The sequence below is a fragment of the Hydra viridissima genome, unplaced genomic scaffold (genome assembly GCF_058129835.1).
Source record: "Hydra viridissima isolate aposymbiotic clone 2 unplaced genomic scaffold, HvirCarnegie_v1 scaffold_1, whole genome shotgun sequence".
In the NCBI taxonomy this organism is placed as follows: Eukaryota; Metazoa; Cnidaria; class Hydrozoa; order Anthoathecata; family Hydridae; genus Hydra; species Hydra viridissima.
The window spans coordinates 7,546,909-7,568,582 of record NW_028324300.1 but is presented as its reverse complement, the minus strand read 5'-3'; the positions used below and the strand labels follow the sequence as shown (position 1 = coordinate 7,568,582).

General features: G+C 30.8%; 1 protein-coding gene, 1 long non-coding RNA gene and 1 pseudogene across 2 annotated transcripts in view; all 3 read left to right on the top strand.

The window, feature by feature from the left end:
• LOC149893156 (uncharacterized) overlaps positions 1-21,674 on the top strand; it is a 182,088-nt gene that overhangs the window by 142,662 nt on the left and 17,752 nt on the right. The gene's annotated exons all lie outside the window — the stretch shown is intronic.
• LOC145198020 (uncharacterized) lies at positions 2,663-5,191 on the top strand (annotated as a pseudogene).
• On the top strand, positions 11,174-18,292 carry LOC145187491 (protein disulfide-isomerase A3-like). Its single transcript, XM_080063897.2, has 8 exons — positions 11,174-11,372; positions 11,502-11,589; positions 11,795-12,026; positions 12,112-12,235; positions 16,560-16,773; positions 16,881-17,183; positions 17,707-17,915; positions 18,068-18,292. Exons 1-8 carry the CDS (start codon positions 11,236-11,238, stop codon positions 18,231-18,233), a joined length of 1,473 nt encoding a protein of 490 aa, XP_079920023.2. The 5' UTR covers positions 11,174-11,235; the 3' UTR covers positions 18,234-18,292.

Sequence of the window (21,674 nt, the reverse complement as noted above, 5' to 3'; positions counted from 1 at the left end):
CAAAATTCCGCCAAATATACGAAGATAAAGATATAGTATATCTCTATTCATTTATTTATTTACAACGCCTCCGCAGCTCCCAATAAATTGATTTAAAAAAACTGAGAAACATAGGAATATTTATCTGGTTTCCTAAAAAAAAAAAAAAAAAAAAAGTAAAAAAAAAAAAAAAAAGTCACGGGCCTTAGGGCCTATTTTTTTTATAAGGGCCTGGGGCTGCAGCCCCATCCGCCCCTGCCTTAATACGGCCATGAACATAGAGGAATTAACCTCAATAAAAAAAAAAGGAATCGTTGACAAACTTGCTCCAGTAATGCCAGAAAACAGGAAACATTTTTGGATAAATCTTCCAGTGTCTGTCACTTTAGAAGATTTGGTTGATGAGGTGGGCATTGGTAATGCTTTCATAACTTCTGATTATGAATAAGACTTGATAAAGACTGAATATGACTTAATAAAGACTGAATAAGTACTTTACAATTATTTTATTATGTTTTACTATTATTTATTTTGTTTATACTTGTTGTTATTATTATATGAAACTGTAAAAATTGTTCTACCTGAAGACTAGGTATTTTCAAATTATATATTTTATGCAATAAAGAAAGTGATACATATTTGTTTTCATTTTTGAATTTTATTTTAAGTGGTTTTTTCTAGCTTTCACATAATTTTGTTAAATCTGTCATTTATCTGTTATTCTTTAGTTTGAAACCAGTAAATTATGCAATTTAGTATGATAATTGTTAGGTTGAGATTAAAGAAAATTAACAAAATACAGTTTGTGGTAAGTAAAAGTAAATGATTCATAATACCAACAAAATGTGGTGCTTTAAAAGACTAGATTCAACCACTACCATGTGGACGTTACTTACTAATTGAGCATTTAAATAGAAATTCAATATTAGTTTAAGTAAATTAGTGCGAAATAAGCATTTGTTAATTGGTTATTGTTTTGAACATTCATACAAGTTTGTGTAAATACTCCACTCATAAAACAATTTTAACATTTGTTAGTTCATTGGAGTTAGGGGAGTATTTAGACTTTATTCTAGGAGGAATAGGGCAACTCGATTTTTCACTATGCCACGTCTTCTTCCCGAATGATAAATAGGATTAATGATTTTTCAAAATATTGAATACAAAATATAGATCTAGGAGGAGTCGGTTGACCCATCACCCATCTTAACCCCCCCCCCCCCCCAATGGCATTAATTTTTATTTAACAAATATAATTTACACATACCGTGTTTTAAATTAAAATGTAATAGGATTTTCAAATTTTTCTATGAACTTCAAAACACAGTATCTACAATTACAGCTTAATGAAAGCTAAAAATACCTTTTTGTCGATTTACATTGAATTCTATGCATTTTCTTGATAACCGTATGAAGTTTCAAGTGATAAGTATGAAGTTAAGTTGGCGGCCCGACGTACTTTACAAAAGTCATTTTTATATCAAATTATGAAAAATACAGATACTGTGTTTTGACGTTGTACAGCTGAATTGGGAAGGATTAACTTTTAAAACCGGTAAAGATAGGCAAAACGACATCTTGACTCGACTTGAAGATTTATTATATATTTGAACTAAAATTTGGCATTTAAAAAAAAAAAATAAATTGGAATATTGTAAAAAATATCGTTATTATACCGATAAATATCGGTATTCTCGTTATTTTTATGTATTCCGATAAACCGATTAAAAAAAGCCGATAATATCGTTTCAAACGATAAGTTATCGTTTAGTTATCGTTTCAAACGATAACCAAACCGATATTATCGTTTCATAGACAAACTCATATCGTTTGATATCGTTATCGTTTGATATCGTTATCTGTTCAAAATAATAACGATACGCAGACCTTTAGTTTTGAGAACATTTCAAAAAATAATCAAGCGCAAAAAAGTTTTACTGGACCGATGAGAAACAATTACCAAAATTAAAAGCTGCCTGATTAAATTGTTATAAATTAAGTTTAGAATAATTAATAAACTTCGTCTTTTATGTTTAAATTATAATTAAGCGACACTCTTTTATATAAAGTAAAAACTTACTATTAATAATTGTTTAATAAAGAAACAACATGTTATTCAATTTATCAAAGAGTTTAGTATAATTTCTTTTATTTGAGTACTTCTGATTTATTTCAACAAGATTCTTATAAACAAACGTTTGTCGATTTATTTAATAAATAAAAAAGTCAATCTTTTTTTAACCATTTCGCGCTTTGCGTAGTTGGCCTGAGTTTTGTTTTTACATATTACATACAATTTTTTGTAGTACGACAAACAAAAGAAACATTTAAATCATTCAGTTACTATGACAATGTTAGAACGTTGTTTTTAGCAGTATCTTTAAAAATGTTAAAAACAATTCCGCAACGTGCTAGACCCCTGAATTAGCGGTCTATAATGATCAGTATCCAAACAAATTACATTCCAAATGAATTATATTTTTATTTTTTATTTTACTAACCAAAATCAAATTTTAAATACGTCAAACTGTATGAAAGCGTTTTTTTATGATTAAACTCAAAAGGTAAAAATAAATTACAAGGAGGAAGCGGAACTGCTTTACCTCTGATTATGAAAAGTGAGTGGGCCTTTTTTTTTTATTATTTTTATTTTAATTTGTATTTAAAACAGAAATAAGTAAATTTAAGTTTAAGTATAACAAATTTGTAAGAATGACATCTGAAGCAAAAAAAATTAAAGATAGTAAACCAATATCTAAGAACTTAAAAACTTTTCTTTTGTGGGGGAAAGAATCAGTTATTGGATACACGAAAGAAAATGGCTTAGTTGTCAAAATGTGGTGTAAGATTTGTTCTAGGAACAAAACTGAAATTTTAACGGATGCTTTTGTTAAAGGAGTATCGAATAATTCTTTGACAGCGTTTACGGAGGGAACTTGTGTGGTGACAAAGTATCAGGTAAAATTAAAATAATTAGCTTGTTCTTATTTTGTGACTCCAGGAAATAATTTAAACATAATTTTTCTACCATTATATAACTTTTAATTGTAGTTATCTTATAATTTACTATATTACTTAGTGAATAAATTTTTTAGAGAATTGCTTAATTTTAACCGTGATTTTTTCTTTGATATTAATAAAGGTTGATCGCCATCTTAGAGGGCAAAGCCATAGATTAGCGGTGCTGATTGATAATTGTAACTCAGAAGATCCTGGAAGTAGTTGTGTTGCTAACCTCGATATGGAAAACTCGTTACCTATTACACAAGACAACCGCGAAGCGCTATTAAAGATGACTAGAACAGCCTATGAAATGGCTCTAAAACCAAGCATGCGAAATAGCCATTTCAAGACACTGATCAAATGCCAAAGACTTAATGGTGTACTCCTTTTAGAAGGAAAATTTTTTTTATTGTTTTTTAATTTAATTTTTTGCACGTGAATATATCTCATGCATTGCCAGTGCTATTAAAGAAAAAGTTGCTAAAATTGTCAATGAAGCAAACTTTTTCTCCGTTTTTTCCGATGGTTCTCAAGCTAGAAAAACAAAGGATGAAAAAGAGTTGATTCTTGTGCGCGTTGAACACGAGGGGACTCCTGCCTGCTTTGCAGTTTCTTTACTTGATATGAACAGTTTGGTTGGTTTGGGTGCCAATACCATTAAAAAGGCTATTGATAGCATTTTTATTGAAACCGATAGTGTTCCTTTAACTGCGTCAGCTTACAAATACAAACTTGTAAGCGCTACGGCCGACGAAGCTTGCGTTAATTTTGGGTTTACGCAGTGAATTTTTATCAGCCACATTCTATCTTTTTTTAATTGCGTGTTAACACAATTAAAAAAAGATAGAATGTGGCTGATAAAAATTCACTGCGTAAACCATCGTTTAGAATTAGCAATAAAAGATGCTGTGAAAGATATTTCCCAGTATAAAGAGTGTGAACGCTTTTACATTTCCATATTTAATTTATTTTGCAATTCTGGAAAACTAAAATGCGCAGTTAAAAAAGCTGCTTAGGCTTTGAACATTACATACTACACCTTACCTAAAATATTTGGAACGCGCTTTATAAGTCACAGGAGACGCGGCTTTACAAAACTTCACATAATTGGCCTTCGCTTATTGTGGGTTTCGACAATGCTCTTGCTGATCGCGATACTAAAGCAGATATGCGTGCTAAACTTTCTGGATTATCCAAACGGTTGCATGACTACAGACTACTATGTATGGTTTGTAGTTATTTGGACATCTTAGAAAAGTTATCACCATTATAATTGGTTTTTGAAAAACAAATGTTAATGGTGAATGAGTTAAAACCAGCGGTGGATAAAACAAAGGCAAGCTTAGCGGAATTAAGCAATGAAGATATTGATAATATTATTGGTTCATATTTGCTCAAGTTTATAATCAATCAAAAAGATGGTTCAACCAATCTTGTTTCTTCGTATTTCAAAGAAGGTAACGAATTGAAAAAATCAAACCCAGAGTTTGTTGAGATTGAACTCAACAATATGGCTAATCTTAACTTTGAATGTATTCATTCTGCCATTAAGTAAGAAAATTAGCAATTGAAATCATTCTGCCATTGATAAACGATAGATTTAGTTCGCTGTTAAATCCCATATTCGAATCAATGGATTGGTTAGATCCGCAAGTATGGACAGCAGACAGCATGTATGGTGATGCCAGCATATCTTTATTACTAAACGAAGTTTTTTACCCCCTAGAAAAATTAGGAATGGATTTTAAAATGGTTCTTTCGGAATGGAGAGCTGCAAAACTAGTAATTAATTCGCAGTACACCATTGCACTCACACCATTGCAAATATGGCAGAATATTTTTCTTAATCATAAAATTAAGTTTTCAAACTTGATTCTTTTAGTTGAACTTCTGATGTGTATTGCTGGTTCTAATTCAGCTGTCGAACGCGTTTTCAGTATTTTGACTGTGATCTTGACAGATAGGCGTTTAAAGATGAACCACTCAACAATGGAAGACATCATAGCAGGGAATGACACGAATTTCACTCAATAAGAACGCGATGATATTTTAAGTTGCGCTGTGGATATTTTCTTAGATAAGCGAAGAGTTTTTTGCCTTGATTCAGCTAATGCTAGCATTGCCACTGATTATAGTAGCGAAGAAAGCTGCACCAGTGAAGATATAAGTTCTATATCTGAATCTGACGGATAAACAATTTATTATAAAATGTTTATCTTACATAATTTTATACTTATGTCCATTACTAAAGAGTCCTGAAGGACGAAACAATATTGTCTACTGTTATATATATATATATATATATATATATATATATATATATATATATATATATATATATATATATATTATACATACATAACATATATAGCATTATATATATGATATCTTTGATTGTCATATTCTTGTTATACGATTACATAAATAAGTTGAATTTAATAAAAAGGCAGCGTATAAGCTAATATATGTATATATCATATGCTGTATATATAAAACTTTTAACAATATAGATCAAAGTATGTTATTAAAAAGTTTATACGCTGCCATTTTATTAAATCTTTTAAATATCTGCGTGTGTGTGTGGCTCCAACAATAAGTCAACGTATTAAAATAAAACAAATTTATATTAGTAAATGATTTTAAAGCATTCGCCAATATAAAATCATTTAATCAGTAAAGATTAAAGTTATTTTTTTTGCGTGTATTTTTAAAACTTTTTGTTATGCACACAAACATGGAAACATACTTGAATGTTCTTAAAACATTTATGAAGCCGTAGGCAAGTTGTCGCAATTAAATATTGTATGCGTGGTCAAGATCAGAGTGCGATGGCATGCCTTTCCCGACCAAGCCTGAAATTAGGTTTACTAATAACACGGAAATACTTTACTCTGCCTTTTAAATCACATCACAACAGCATGGAAAAAAGAGACGTATATCATTGACAATTATTAGTTATCAAAATTGTTATTAGTAAACTTTAGTTTCAGATGGTTTGCTTAAATTTAGGAATCGACACATTCAAAGCAAGTGAATGGGTTCGTCTTCAAAACATTTCTTCACTTTTGGAACCCTTTGCAGTACAAACAGATATACTTCAGACCGATGCCCAGTCTCTTTCACAGGTTCTACCATCTATACTCAATTTGGAATGCCATTTACAAGAATATCCTACCAACAAGTCTTTGACAGCGAATCTTCTTGGAGATCTACGTCAACGGTTTCAATCAATTCTGCAGCCGGACTCAGATACGTTTAATCCTCTTCCGTCTGCTGCATGTTTGTTAGATCCAACTGTTGCTGTCTTTATCCTCACACCGGAAATGGGCACCTTGCTCCATGCAGCAAAGATGTATATAATAAAAGTTTGTGGAGTAGAACAAGAATTACAAGCTGCTGCTGAGTCAAATGGATCTGAATGTGAATTTGCTGCCATAAAGCGCTTTAAGTTCTCGTCAAATAAAATCTTTACAAAAGAAGGAAAAATTTATAACCAAGACAATCTCATTGTTGCAAGTCAGACATAAGTGGTGATGTAGCGCTGCCAAATAAGAGCCTGCTCTTTTGGAAACAAAACAAAAGCAAGTATAGCAAGATTGCAATTTTGGCTGAAGATTTACTGTCCGCCCCAGCATCATAGGCGTTTGTAGAAAGGATATTTTCACTTTGTGGAATTTTAACTGTTGGTCGCCGCAATTGAATTAAAAAATCATTAGAGATGAGAATTTTTAGGAAACTGAACAAAAACTTGTAATTAAAATTCAACCAGATGTTTTCTTTCAATTTCGAAAAAAATTCTTATTATAACTTAACTGAATCATTGAATGACTATTTTATGACTACTTGTATGGTTATTTAGATGTTTATTACTAAGTTAAAAAGTTGTTAAAATATTTTTCTTGAAACTTATGTATTACATTATTTCTTGAAATAATGATAGGGTACACCGGGGCTAGTTGTCAGCAGGGGTAAGTTGACGAATTGCGTTTATCTGCAGAGTCTTTTATCAAAAAGTATCAGAAATCTCAGGGAACTTTCCTAATTGACCATTTCATTTCAAAAATGTGCCGTTAGGACTACTAATTGCTATAAAACTTGTTGCTATAAAATTTAATGGAAATAAAGTATGAACTGATTTAGTAACTGAAATAAGAACTAAAATGATTAAAATCATAAGAACTGAACTGAAATTAACTTTATCAGAACTAATTCAAAAGAAGTGAAATTAAAATTAGAAATTAAATCAATGCTACAAAAATTATTTAAAAATGGAAATTGAAATTATATTTAGAACTTAAATATCACTGCCTCCCATATAAAAAAATGAAAAGATATCGCAACTGGAAAACAATTAGAGCGACTGATGAGTACGGTCGTCTCTTTAGAAAAAGAGGTTTAAAACAGGACTTTAAGAGAAAAGAGTTTTTAAGAGATTTAAAGAGGATTTTAAAGAAGAGAAAGAATTTTCTAATAAGAAGAGTACTTTGATGAGTAAGCAGTTTTATAATAAGCAGTTGAATAAAAGAAGAAAAGAAGAAGATTTTAATATTGATTGTTGGAGAATAACCAAAAGATTTAATTAAAGAAGAGATATTTGTAATAAAAGAAGATATAGAAGAAAAAGGAGTAATTGATATAAACAGTACTGAACACTGCAAGAAGCGTAAGAAAATATTATTTGTATTATATAAAAGTTATAAATATGAGAGTGCTAACCATTACACATTAATAGAACATTTGTTGAATTTTATCATATTATAGAATATACTGAGGACGGCGATTATAAGTTCAGCCCTTTTAGATTAAACCTTGCCCATTCCTAACCGAACTATTCCCAAACCTCGCCCTTACCTAACCAAGTGCTCTCCAGACCACTAACCTCTATCCCAACCTTCATATACCTAATCCACATAACTCTAAACCCAAAACTTATCCTTACCCTTACCCTTAACTTCATTAACTAAACAATAACAAGCTAAAAAAAAAAAAATAAATAAATGACTTGAAACGTTAAAAAGAAAAACGCTACCCTCACAATATATATTATCTTTTCACAGTCAACATGTAAAATTGCTTACATAATGGAAAGAGCCGTTGTGAGTATATATAAAGGTCTCATGACTCTTTAAATGATTTTAGGTACGCGAACTAGTAAAGCTGTAATCAAAAATAGTTTTACATAGGTGAGATTGAGCACATAGATGAAATTATTTAAAAATAATGGTTTAAAAAAAATCAATATAATTTGAGCACATTTCTGGCGTTCAAGCTCATTAATATATACTACTGACCTGTTTTTCACAACATAGATTGCAGATGTAAAACATAACAAAGGCTACCTGTTACTGGATTACAAAAACTAGAAAAGACAACTTTCACAATTCATTGTGCACAACGATAATTTAAAACGATATAAAAATTGTATTGTATAATAGAATTTAAAACGATGTATAAATTGTAAAAGGTTATGAAAAAACGAGAAATATAAAACTCTAATGAACAACATCGTCGTCTTGATTTTACAAGCTGTTTCGGCAGTATGACACTAATGGCAAAAATGATTGAAAATTTTGATGGGTCTGGCGATGTGGTGGTATGACTGAAGAAAGTTAAACTGGTCGGTGAACTACAAAAGATGGACGATCTGTGTTTGATAATTCCGTTGTTTCTCGAAAGAAGTGCATTTGCCTTATATGAACAACTTAGCGATAGCAAGAAAACCTCCACTGCGGATATTGAAAAAGCTTTATTGAACGCGTTTGCAGTTGATAGTTTTGAAGCCTACGAGCTGTTTAGGGATTGGAGATGGAATGAAGGCGAATCTGTCGATGTTTACATAGCCAGCTTGCGTCAACTTATGAGACTGGCAAAAGTTGAAAATGAAGAGTTGCTGCAGCGAGCGTTTATAACTGGATTGCCAGGTGAAGCTTAAAAGCAGTTACGAGCACAAGTAAAAATATTTGGGATCAACTTGAAGGACGTGTTAAACCATGCAATACTGCTCTAATCGGAACCAACAAAAGAAGAATGTGTTTCAACGACAATCTCTGGAATCAACAAAAACGCTAATAGATCATCTTCATCCTCTAATGGTTTTAATTGTTATAAATGCGGTAAACCTGGATACGTTGCTCGAAACTGTCTTTTAAAGCAACGGAATACTAATGGTGTAATAACATGTTTTCGATGCAAAAAAATTGGCTTTATTGCAAGATTTTGCTCATCGCAACAGGGAAACTCAAGTGGGGAATTGCCAGCGCCAGCTGTTCCCTTAAGCAACTAACGGCGCTCCCAATATGCATGGTACTCGTGAACAACTTTGCAGTAAAAGCACTGGTCGACAGTGGATGTACCCGAACCATTATTTCAAGAAAAATGGCTCGGAAAACAAATGAATCAGAAGAAACGAACTCAAGGTATTGGCTGTAAACGGAGAATTTGTGGAAACAGTAGGAGAAGCGATGATAACATTGGTAATAGCTGGGAAACAGCTACAGGCGTCAGTAATGATTTTAAGAAGCGTTCTCGACGGTATTGACGCTGTCATTAATCTTTGTGGAGGAGTACACCTATACGATGGAAAGATTGAGTTTGGTTTTGTTTCAACTTGTAAGGAGAAAAAATCTGTTGGCAGCAATGTTACTATGACAGACAAGGATTTTGATGCCTATTTCGATGCCACAAATTGGACTGCTGAATACAAATAGAAACACCATGAACACCAATTGAAGAACTCTGTCGTACAATATAAGATAAAATCCCAGATAATACATCAATTCAATGAAGAGATGGACTCATGAGTGGAAAACGGTTGGCTAAAACTGTGCTTTCGTGAGTTGAGTCAGTATGTTAACTCACATAATGCCTCAAGCGATGCATGCGACGAAACAGTGAGGAGATGGAGAAAAATTGGTGACAAGTTTTCAATGCTTGATCTCAGGTGTGCCTACATGCAAATTCACATTGATCCGGTTTTATGGAAGCATCAGGTAATAGTCTACAAAGAGATGCAATACTAGCTTACACGTCTCGGCTTTGGTTTAAATGCCGCACCAAAAATCATGTCTTCAATCCTAGGCAAAGTTTTGAGTCTCGATGCAGGTACTAATGAAGCAACTGATCACTACATCGACGACATAATTGTCAATTTGTAAAAGAAATCAGTTGAAAACGTTGTAAACCATTTGGGGCGGTATGGATTGATAACAAAAGAACCGGAGGAATGTAGTGCTGCACGAGTGTTGGGTTTTCAACAGTTTAGAAACAAAAAGAAAGAGCTTTGTTGGAAGCGTGGCAATAATATACCGAAGTCAGAAGACATCAAATACGATAAAATAACACGACGAAGACTTTTTTCAATATGTGGGCACTTATTAGGGCACTATCCCGTTGGAAATTGGCTTAGAATGGCATGCAGCTTCATAAAACGTCATAGCCATGGAGAAGTTTGGGATGATTTAATTGGGGATCAAGCACAGTCATGGTTGGTCGAAATGAACATAATCACAAAAACAGATATCGAAATAGATGGTGTACCAAGACATCTGCGAGACGTAAGGAAAGTTCCTGCATCGGATATGAATAAAAAGAAGGAAGTTTAAAAAATTATTGACACTGAAGATAGTGAAAGAGATGATATAGGTATTTTTACTGTCAAGGGCGAAGAGGCAGATGCCAGCGGTCTATCAGAGAAAGAAGAATGCCAATGTATTTAACTGATTATGTGGCTTAAGAACTTTATTTTTTAGAGGGGATGTTGTAATTAGCGTAAGAAATTGTATCATTGCACATGCGTCAAAAGTTCATTGTAAAAGAATGAATATATATGGTTCATTGTGCACAATGAATTTAAAACGATATATAAATTGTAAAATTTTATGAAAAAAACGAGAAATATAAAACGCTAATGAATAACATAGTCGTCTTGAATTTACAGTTAATATTCTTAGAATACTTTGAAACTATAATTATAAGTAATATTCTGTTATTATTATTGATTTTTAAAGTAAATATATGAGTTGCACGGTTTTGTTTTTTCTGACCAGTGTGGGGCCTCACATTATTTTTATTGGAGATTATTTAAAGTGAACGATTGCCGTTCTTCGCACCATTATGCATTCTACGAGGGTTTTATGCATTGTTGTGGATTGGTCGAAATAAAATTGTAACCAATAGGAGCTTGCCACCATATATTCTCAATAATTGTAAATTACTTAACTAACATTAACTTTCTTGAGCATTCAGTGGTAAAAAATGGTCCTATCAATCTTACTAACTCTAATTTCTTTTAGTTCAGTTCTGTGTAGTGATGTGCTAGAACTGACGGATTCATCATTTAGAAGCGGAATAGAAAACGAAGAAATTATTTTAGTAGAATTTTATGCACCTTGGTAGGAACTTTGATTCTCGCTCTTTATATACTAAGCATTATTGGCAGTTAGTTGAAAATGGAGAATAATAGTAGATATTTTTACTTATTTTTGCTAACAACATAAACTTTAAATTTAAATCTCCTTTAGGTGTGGACATTGTAAAAGATTAGCACCAGAATATGAAATAGCTGCTACTGCTCTTCTTAAAAATGATCCTCCAGTTAAACTAGCAAAGGTACTAATCTGTTTTAGTCTTTTAGTTTAGGTCTGTAGCTCTTAATTTTGTCAATATATACAGATTGTTTAAATACAAATGTATTTTGTTACATGCATGTTTTTAAATGTTTTGGTTTTTATACATTTTTTACAAATTTTCTATACTTATTAAATTTTATAATACTCTTCTGGGATTTTTAAAATTTTATTTATTTATTTTTTAGGTTGATTGTGTTGGTGAAGGAAAGGAAAGTTGTAGCAAGTATGGCGTTAGTGGTTATCCTACTCTCAAAATATTTCGAAATGGTGCTTTTTCTCAAGAATATGATGGCCCACGTGAATCTGCTGGTATTATTTCATACATGAAAAAGAACTCTGGACCTTCTTCTGTTTTGCTACAAGATTTTGAACATCTGCAACAAAAGTTGTTTGATGCAACTGAGGTAACCATAGTTGGTATGTATAGTTACTTTATTAAATAATATGGTTTTTTATTCAATCTCTGGATATCTATACTGTAATAATTATTTTCATTATCCAGGTTTTTTCAGTAGTGAAGATCAATTGTATAAAAGTTTTTTGAAGGTAGCAGATCAAAAAAGAACTGACTTTAACTTTGCACACTCCCTAAATGTAGAAATTAATAAGCAAGCCGGACATTTAGAGTAAGAAAATTTACTTTTATGAGTAATATGCAGCTGCTATTTCTTTGTTGAGTAGAGATAATCATTAGTTTTTTTTAAAACTTCTGAAAAATGTTGGAATTTCTAAAATCGTTTAAAATAACTTATTCACTTATTGTAAAATCAATTAGAGTGAAAATAAACATTTTTGAAGTATCTGTATGCAATGTATTAGCATATTTATCTCTCAAACCTTGTTTGTTTTGCATTTACCAGTGATAAAGCATCCCTGGCAAACAAATTATTAAAAACTTTTCATACTCAAGTTTTCTATAAGTATATCATTTTAAAATCTGCGTTTTCTTGGTTTTTGTAAGACATTCTTAAATCAATTTTGTTTTGAGATAGTTGATAGCTAACAATCTCAAAGGTGCAATAATTAATTTTCCTTGTATGATTTTTTGGAGTTTAAACACTGCCATTTAAATTAGTTGAAATGTAATACTTTTTCTGAGATTCTTTTAAATAATCAGTTTAGAATGTTATATTGTTACTTTTGTTTTCTTCATATCTAGGTTATTGGTGCATTTCTTCTCAATTTTGGTAGTTTATTTTTTAATACCATAAAGTAAATGTAACTTGGAAAACAACAATATGTATATATATGTATACACACACACATATACAGTTGTGGACAAAATAATAGTAGTGTGATTAAAATTAACGAATTAATATTATTATCTTTAAACAGTTACTGAAAATGAAATTGTAATACTGGATTATTAATTAAATAGGTGTGAGATGATAAACTAATTAGTAGAAAATTTTAAACTTTTGCTTTTATTTATAATATTTATATGAGTATAAAAAACAGGTTGGACATAATAATAGTAGTATTAATTTATTTAATGTTATATTGCAAATAATTTATTTTATTAACAAAAAAATGATATAAATTTAATTAAACAATAGTAAAAAATTAGTATTTAATTGCATGCTCCCGGTTTTTTATCACAGCTTTGCATCTATTCGGCATTGAGTTAATCAAATTTTGACAACGTTCTAAAGGAATGTTGTTCCAAGCATTCTGGACAACTTGCCATAACTCCTGCTGATTTTTTGGTTTTTGACTATAAACTGCCTCTTTTACATCCGTCCAAAGGTTTTCGATCGGATTGAGATCCGGTGACTGTGCAGGCCAATCCATAACTGCAACCCTATTCTCAATGAACCAACTTTTTACCCTGCGACTGGTATGATTTGGGTCGTTGTCCTGCATATAAACTCATCTTAGGGGCATATGTTCTTCTGCATAGGGCAACATGGTATTTTGTAATATTTGAAGGTATATGTCTTGGTCCATAACACCATCAATCTTATAGATTGGCCCTACGCCATGATAAGAAAAACAACCCCAAATATTTATTTTTGCTCCGCCATGTTTTACAGTTTTTATGGTGTATTGCGGTTTGTATGCAGAGTTAGGTGGCCTCCTTACATACATCCTGCGTCCACTTGACCCAAATAAAACGATTTTGCTTTCATCAGACCACAAAATATTATGCCATTTTGAAACAGGCCAATCTGCATGCGTTTTTGCAAAATGTAATCTTGCTACCACATGCCTTTTTTTCAAAAGGGGAACTTTTCTTGGGCTTCTGGCAACTAACTTACTTTGTACTAACCGCCTACCTACTGTTCTCGAAGAAACGCTTAAATTTAAATCTTCTTTAATATGGCGGGACGTTACAAAAGGATCAGCAACAGCAGCACGTTTTATCAATCTGTCTTCATGTTCAGTTGTTTTTTTTTTTCGACCCCTTGTTTCTCCTACATTTTTCCATTTTAGAGCATTTCTAATCATCATAGGAGAACAACTTAATGTCTCTTTAATAAATTTTTATGTTTTCCCTTCTTGTTTTAATTTAATAATTAGTTGTCTCTTTTCTGCACTACAATGCTTTGCACAACCCATAATTCCTATTTATAAAATAAATTTATACGATTATTTTATATATTTCATTAAATTAACGCTAAAGTTAATCTTACCTTTAATTAGTCTTACTAAAACCAAATAAACAAAAAGCTAATATAAATAATTTGATAGGAAACAACAGATATGTTATTTTAACCTACAAATCTAGATATGTTCGTATATAAAATTAGGGACTTCCCTAAAGTAATTTTAACAGTGTTACCAACATTTTTTACTCCCATTTCATTATTCAGTGTTTGTATTACTGTTATGCCTAAATTTATTAACTTATATTTAAATCTACATAAAATTATTATCACAAATGATTGTTTTACTAGCCACTACTATTATTTTGTCCACAACTGTACATATACTTATGGCAAAATTAACGCACCACTTATACATTTCAATTGTCGTCAATATTATTGTATATTTTGACAAACATATTAAGAATAGAAAACATGAACACAATTATTTCAATGATAATAAAATTGACTTTGAGGATGGTGAAAAAAAAACTAGAACCAAAAATATGGTTCATTTAACATAATGAAGTTAAATGATTATTATTGTTATCCACACAAAACAGCTTAAATTGAAACATTTTTGACTTGTCAATAACTGCTGTTATCACCTCTTACTGTTATTACAGTCTGACAGTGCAATGACATACTTTCAATTAGAGATCTAATTGTTTCTTGAGGGATATCTTCCCACATGTGGATAAGACTTTGTCGCAGCTCATTTAGGCTGTTAGGTGATGGATGTTGGCTTCTAATATGGCGTCCCATTATGTCCCAAAGATGCTCTATTGGGTTCCTATCTGGAGTGCAAGCTGGCTACTCCAAAACTTAAATATTAACTTTGTTTAAGTATTGAGTAACAATATGTGCTGTATATCATCTAGCATCATCCTTATCCGAAGGAATCCATATCCATTGTACAGTGCAAAAGGCACCATAAAAGTTTATAAGATGTCTGCTATGTATTGTTGAGAAGTCAAATGTCCACCATCAACAATAAAAAGCTCTGCGTGAGCTGTTAAAGATATTCCGCCTTAAACCATCAATGATCCGCCTCCATATAAAGTGGTTTCTTGAATTTTACAAGCAAAATATATTTTATTTGGTCTTCTGAACACTTTTGGTCAGTGATCAAAACTTACAAGCAAAACCTTGACTCATCTGTAAATAAGATTTGTCCCCAATCATGTATTTCTTAATTCTTATGCCTCCTTGCAAAAGCCAGTCTGTTTCTTCAGTAGTCTACAGACTATCTGAAACCAGTTGCTGTTGTCCAAGGTTGTAAGTTTAACTACTAAGTTTTCTATGGTATCTTGACTAACAGCAGTTCCATGAACCTCAACAAGTTGTATTTGGAGACTTCGTGCAGTAGCGAACCGTTCTTTCAGTGTTTGAAGCATTAAAAATTGATCTTCCATGGCGTTGATAGCTCATGGTCTGCCTTAGCCAAGTCATCTAATGTGATCATTGGTTTCTACAAACTTTTGTAGAACTCTACAGATTGTTGTATGAGAAATTCCAAATCTACCAAGTTGGCGATTTGTTAATCCTTCATTGGACAAAGTAACAATTGCAACACATTCATTGTGACTTAAATTTTGTCTAGAACACTGAATTGCGAACATGAGTTGCTCAAATGACAGTTATCTTTTCTACTGTTAAAACAATTTAAAACCAATACAAACTTTTCTTTTAGAAGTGAGGTTTAATTACAGTAAAACATGCTACTTATGAAAAGCTGCTGTAGTTTCGAAACTAAATAAGGGAAATGGAATAAAAGCTACAAGCAGTGTAACAATAAACATTACCATCTTTGTAATTGATAAATCCAGGAAATACATGCTTTTCAAAATAAGTTGGATTTTATAAGTGGTGTGTTAATTTTGTGGTTAAGTGTGTGTATATGTATATATATATTGACACACACCTGTGTGTGTATTTTATCACAATTATCACAGATAGTTGTGGTACAATAGGGTTTGAAGAAATCCTAATCTTGTGTTGTTTTTTTCACTTCATTTGACCATAATTAACATTCATTAGTATTTTGTAGAATATTTTGTAGATATGTTTAAAACAGTGTTAAAAATGTAAGGCAAAATTCATTTTCCTTCTGTAGTTTCCTTCTGTAGTCCTTCCATAAGTTGTTTCAGATTATCATGAAACTGTTTAAGAGTTTGTTTTTTGTTTTTTTATATATATTTTTTTATGAGTATTCTAAATACATAACATTTACATAGAACTGTTACTATTTGTTAAATTTCTTTCTAGCTGTCTAACTTTTTCTTTCTTAAAATTAAATTTCTTAAATTTCTTTCTAGCTGTCTGTTTCTACCTTATTGTAACATGATGTGAATTTTTTCAATAGTGAATTAGTGTTGTACCGCCCAAAACATCTACATGCCAACTTTGAATCAGCTGAAGAAACATTAAATGATGGATTTGATACTGCAGATATTGTCAAGTTTATCAATGAAAAGTCAAATGGTATAGTTGGTCAAATTAAACCTGATACAGAAGATAAGTTTCCTAGGCCACTGGTGGTTGTGTATTATGATGTTGACTGGAAAAAAAACCCTAAGGTAATTTCTACCTTTTTTTTTTGTTAAGATAATTATATCACAAATTTCTATTATGTTTTTAATTCTTGTAGGTTTTCTATTAAATTCCAGTTTCATTTATGTTTAAGGGTTCTAAATATTGGCGAAATCGTGTTGCTAGAGTAGCAAAGAAGTTTGTAAGGGAAATTAACTTTGCTTTTGGTGCCCGATCAGATTACACTAAACAACTCTCGGATTTAGGTTTTGATACTGTTGAATCTAATATTGATCCTAATGCTGTAGCTTTTGACACAAAAGGGTTAAAATACAAGATGACAGCTGATTTCAGTGTGGAAAATCTTGAAAAATTTACAAATCAATTTAAAAACAAAGAATTAAAACCTTACATCAAGTCTGAACCTCTACCAGTTGAAAACAATGGACCAGTAAAGGTAAAAAATGCTTCTTGAGAATAGACTTGATTCCTTTAAATCAAATGTGATAAGTATACTATTTGTAAGTGTCAACATTTTGTTTTTCCGTCAATAACAAACAAAGTACAAGTTTCTACATCTTTTAAAATAGATCAAATTTTCTTAAGTTGATTGAAAGTTTAAAGAACTCTTTATTGGTTTAAAATAGCAAAAATTAATGGTTAGACAAATTCATATTCATGCATAAGTTATTATTTTTTTAAAATAAGTTTACTGTTTTTAATCGAATAGGAATGTCTGAAAGGTTGAAGCAAGATAAAATAATACCTACTGCAAGTTTCTTTCTGGAATCTTACAGCTTGATGTCCAAATATTTTGTCTTTATCTTTGATGTCTATAATAATTTTTTTTAAATTGAGTTTATTTTAGATGACTGATAGAAGTTTGTACATTTTCTTATTGATGGTGATGCATAAACTATTTGTTATAAAGTAAATATTTCGAATAAATATTAGTAACTTTTTCCTGTTTGTATTTTCAGGTTGTTGTTGGTGAAAACTTTGAAGCAATTGTCAATGATCCAACTAAAGATGTGTTGATAGAGTTTTATGCTCCATGGTGTGGTCACTGTAAGTCACTTGAACCTAAGTATAAAGAACTCGGTGAAAAGTTAGCTGGCGTTAATGATATTGTTATTGCAAAAATGGATGCAACTGCTAATGATGTACCTCCTCCTTATGAAGTTAGCGGGTGGGTTGCATTGTTTTTTTTTGTTGATTCTTAGATGACAGACAATAAAGTTTTGTTTATATTTACCAATCACTCTGATTCTCTTTTTTTATTTCTGTTTAATATCTGTTTTTTGTTACTTAATTTTTATCTTATTTTATTTTGTATTAAAGATTTCCGACTATCTACTGGGCACCAGCTGGAAAGAAATATAGTCCTAAGAAATACGATTCTGCACGTGAAGTAGACAGTTTTATTGAGTTTATCAAGAAGGAAGCAACTAAACCTTTCAAATTACCTGAGTCAAAGAGCAAGAAGAAAGTAAAGAAAGAGTTGTAAATTTACAGCCTAGCCTAGAACAGTTTAGTTTAACGCCTAGTTCACAATTTATAAATTTATTATTCTGTTTTCTTTTCCTTTTTTTTTTTTTTTTTTTTTTTATATGAAACTTTTTTAATAAAAAAAAAAAAAGCCGGAAAACTGTAATTGCAAGTAAGAGATACCAGGAAAAAAATTTTTAAAAAGTACGTTGTCTCTTACAGATATACGCGAGGTAACATAGGTGAATCTTTTCTCGTTGGAACATTGAAAGATAGTAATCGTCTTTAAATTCACTTTTGCTTTTGTTTTGTATTCGAGAACCAATTAAAAGCTTCTCCTCAAAATGAGTTTAGTGATAAGATATGCAATGTAAAAAGGTGTATTACCAATAATTTAGTTAGGGCTCTGTCAAAAATAAAGCAAACAGAATTAAAAAAAACAATTTCTGATTGCTTCTCGATTGCCAAATGATTCTTGCTAATATTATATATGATATATTGCTTAAAATTTTCAGGTAGGCAATCTAAAGCCTACCTGAACTATAATATTCGGATACCAGCTATATAAAATTATAAGTTCTTATAGTTTTTTATAGCTAATATCCGGAAAATAAGCACCCTTCTTATGCTTCCAAAGGTCGTAAACTGTGTTTCTTAGTATTTGCATTGGTGTTTACTTGCAGTTAAAAGTAACTACGACGAACAAAGAATTAGCTGCTGTGTTGTTTTGCACATAGTGAGAAGATATGAAGTTAAAAAAAAAAAAAATTCTTTTAGTATAAACTATTTATCATAATTAGAATACTTTAAACAACTTCTTAGAAAACATTTAATGTTTCTTTTTAATTTATAGTATGATTGCGTGAATTGCAGGAAAAAGTCTTCTATTAAATTTTTTCAGCAAATAAGTATCTGTCAATAATTTGTCTTATTTCTTCCTAATATTTCAATTTTAAAAGAAAATGATGATAGCTTTACTCTTAACTTTTTTTTTTTTTCTTTACTCTTTAATTACAAAATTCTAGTCTCAATTTCTGAATTTTGGATTCGAGTGCATTATTTTGGTAAATGATTCCTTCACTGGAGCATCTTTTATTGATTGGTATGTAAAAGTTAATAAGAAAGGGAAGCTAAAAAAATAATCGTCATTAATTTTACAATTTTTATGTGACTGGTGGAGTTAATCGATTTGGTAACTGAAAAAATGATAATAGAGTTAAATTCAGTGTTCAAGTTTTTAAGTTCTTGTTACTGAAAAACTTAGCTATACATTTTTATTATAAATTTTCCATTAAATTGAATGCTGGCAGCTCTGTTATGTTACTTGTGATTAGTTCATCAGCAATATAAGTAATCTCTTCATCATCAGCTATATGTGAAGAATCGTCGTTTCGATTTGTTGTCAAGTTTTTATAGTAATCATGTTGAAGATGAGGTATGAATTTTAGCAGATGCGTTGAACAATTTTCCATAAACCTAAGACTGTTTTAACATATCTACTTTCCCGGTACACGAATCTGCAGCATAAATCTTTATGTACTTTCGAATCTGCAGTCTTTATGTTAGTTTGCAGCATAAGTCTTTATGTACTATTTTTAACGAATTTATTACATCCAAAATTATAAACATAAATTTCGCTTATGATAAAATACGAAAGTGGTAGGTTTTAGAAAGGCTAAAGCTTTTTCTAATCGAAAGAAAATACTAAAATTTACTATGAAGTTGCCATGCAATCGAAAGCCATTTGACTGCGTTCCGCCTCTTTTAAATGAGTTTCCTTTTCAATTTCTATCCGTATGAAGATTGTTTATTTGCAAAGAATCATAAGTTTGACACGCAATCTTCGATAGTGGTTTAAAATGTAAATCAAATTTTGTGGAGAATTCATTATAGTAATATTTTTTATTCACTGTTACTGCATTTCCTTTTAACATTAGATGATGTATAGTTCATACATTTTCTTAATATTTGAGTCAGGATTTAAATATTGTCGTCTTGGATTATGAGCTCTGGTGGAGCAGCTAGTGTAAGCTGGAAATGACTTTTTATTTTTTATGACACTTGTGTCATCTATTTTATTACATGCAACATGGCCTTAGCGTAACCAAAGATGTAACCTGTTCTATAGAACAGCATTTGTATATACGCTCGTCATTCACCTGATAAGTGTTCCTAAAACATTTTTTGCACACGGGAATATCATGTCTATCTTTAAAAAGTAATATATAAAAAAATGTGATCTTTGTTCTTTAGTTTTGTTCGTGGGGCGCCTTTTTTTATTCTTTAGCTTTAAGACAACGTTTAAAGAGAATACAATGTCTTAAGAGAATATTTTGGTCAAATTGACTATGTAAACTATAAAATGCCATTATGGCAGCCTCTCTCTCATCCAAAAGAATTTTTTGGTTGCACTTCTGACTTCACGACACTTCTGACTTTCTTCGTTTTTTATCGACAAATGTTAGGTATTAAATTTCTTCCTCTATCCGTGGATTAAAACTTTTTTGTTCTTTTATGTTTTTGTAAATTTCGTGCCCAATTATCAGGATTACTACTTCTTTTCTTCCCAATCAGTATTGTTGTTGCAGCTTTTGTACTGTTAGAATAAGATGAATCTGAGGAACACCATAAACGTCTTTTTGATCCATACCTTCTATGATAAATCGTATTGAAGAATCATCACATGTATTTTTTCTCCTTTTTCTCTAAACGGTAGAGAAATTCTGAAAATATTTGATATTACAGTCTATGTAGTGGATATCTTTAATTTACACGGATTAGAAAACAATATTTTAATGTTGTAGTGGACCTTTTAAAACACAATTCATACAAACTTATGCAATTTATGACGGTTAAAGGCTTTTTTAATAAATAAATTTCAAAGTTTCTACACGTTTTGTCCAATAGAAAAATTTTTGTATGATGTCTATTACTTCATTGTTCACGAAAGGTCGAATTTATAAAACTAAATTGATAAAAATTTAAGTTTTTTTTAAAAGTTGCTCGTCCATTTGAATTGCGTTATTGAAGCGATTGCATTTAAACGATTGCGAGTAATCAAAATGGCCTCTAAATTAAATTATTTATCATTTAATGGCCAAAATCTTTTTGTTGTTTTAATAGTGTTAACCTTTATTATTCAGGAAAGTTATTATAGATATAAAAAGTTATGACTATTACCAAGTGCTTTGAGATTTAAATTCAAGATTTTTCAAATTTGAAGTAAATCAATTTGTGTACTGAACGGCTCATACGTAGATCACCAGAACTGAGATTAGGTAATTTAACGAACAATACGGAGACTAGGAGAGGCATCTAAATCATTAATTGTTGATTTTGGATTAAAAAAGATTTAGTTATGCTTTTTTATTTTTACATTTAAAGTTTGTATTTGTAAATAATCATGTCTTAAAAACGTAGATTTTTGAAATATTGTTGTTTTGTATTCAGCCTGTCGTGA

Excerpts from the sequence above, each read along its gene's own strand:
- LOC145187491 (XM_080063897.2), top strand. The coding sequence starts at position 11,236 with ATGGTCCTATCAATCTTACTAACTCTAATTTCTTTTAGTTCAGTTCTG. Across the intron at positions 17,184-17,706 it reads AAAACAATGGACCAGTAAAG|GTTGTTGTTGGTGAAAACTT; the intron begins GTAAAAAATGCT and ends TTGTATTTTCAG. Across the intron at positions 17,916-18,067 it reads CCTCCTTATGAAGTTAGCGG|ATTTCCGACTATCTACTGGG; the intron begins GTGGGTTGCATT and ends TTTGTATTAAAG.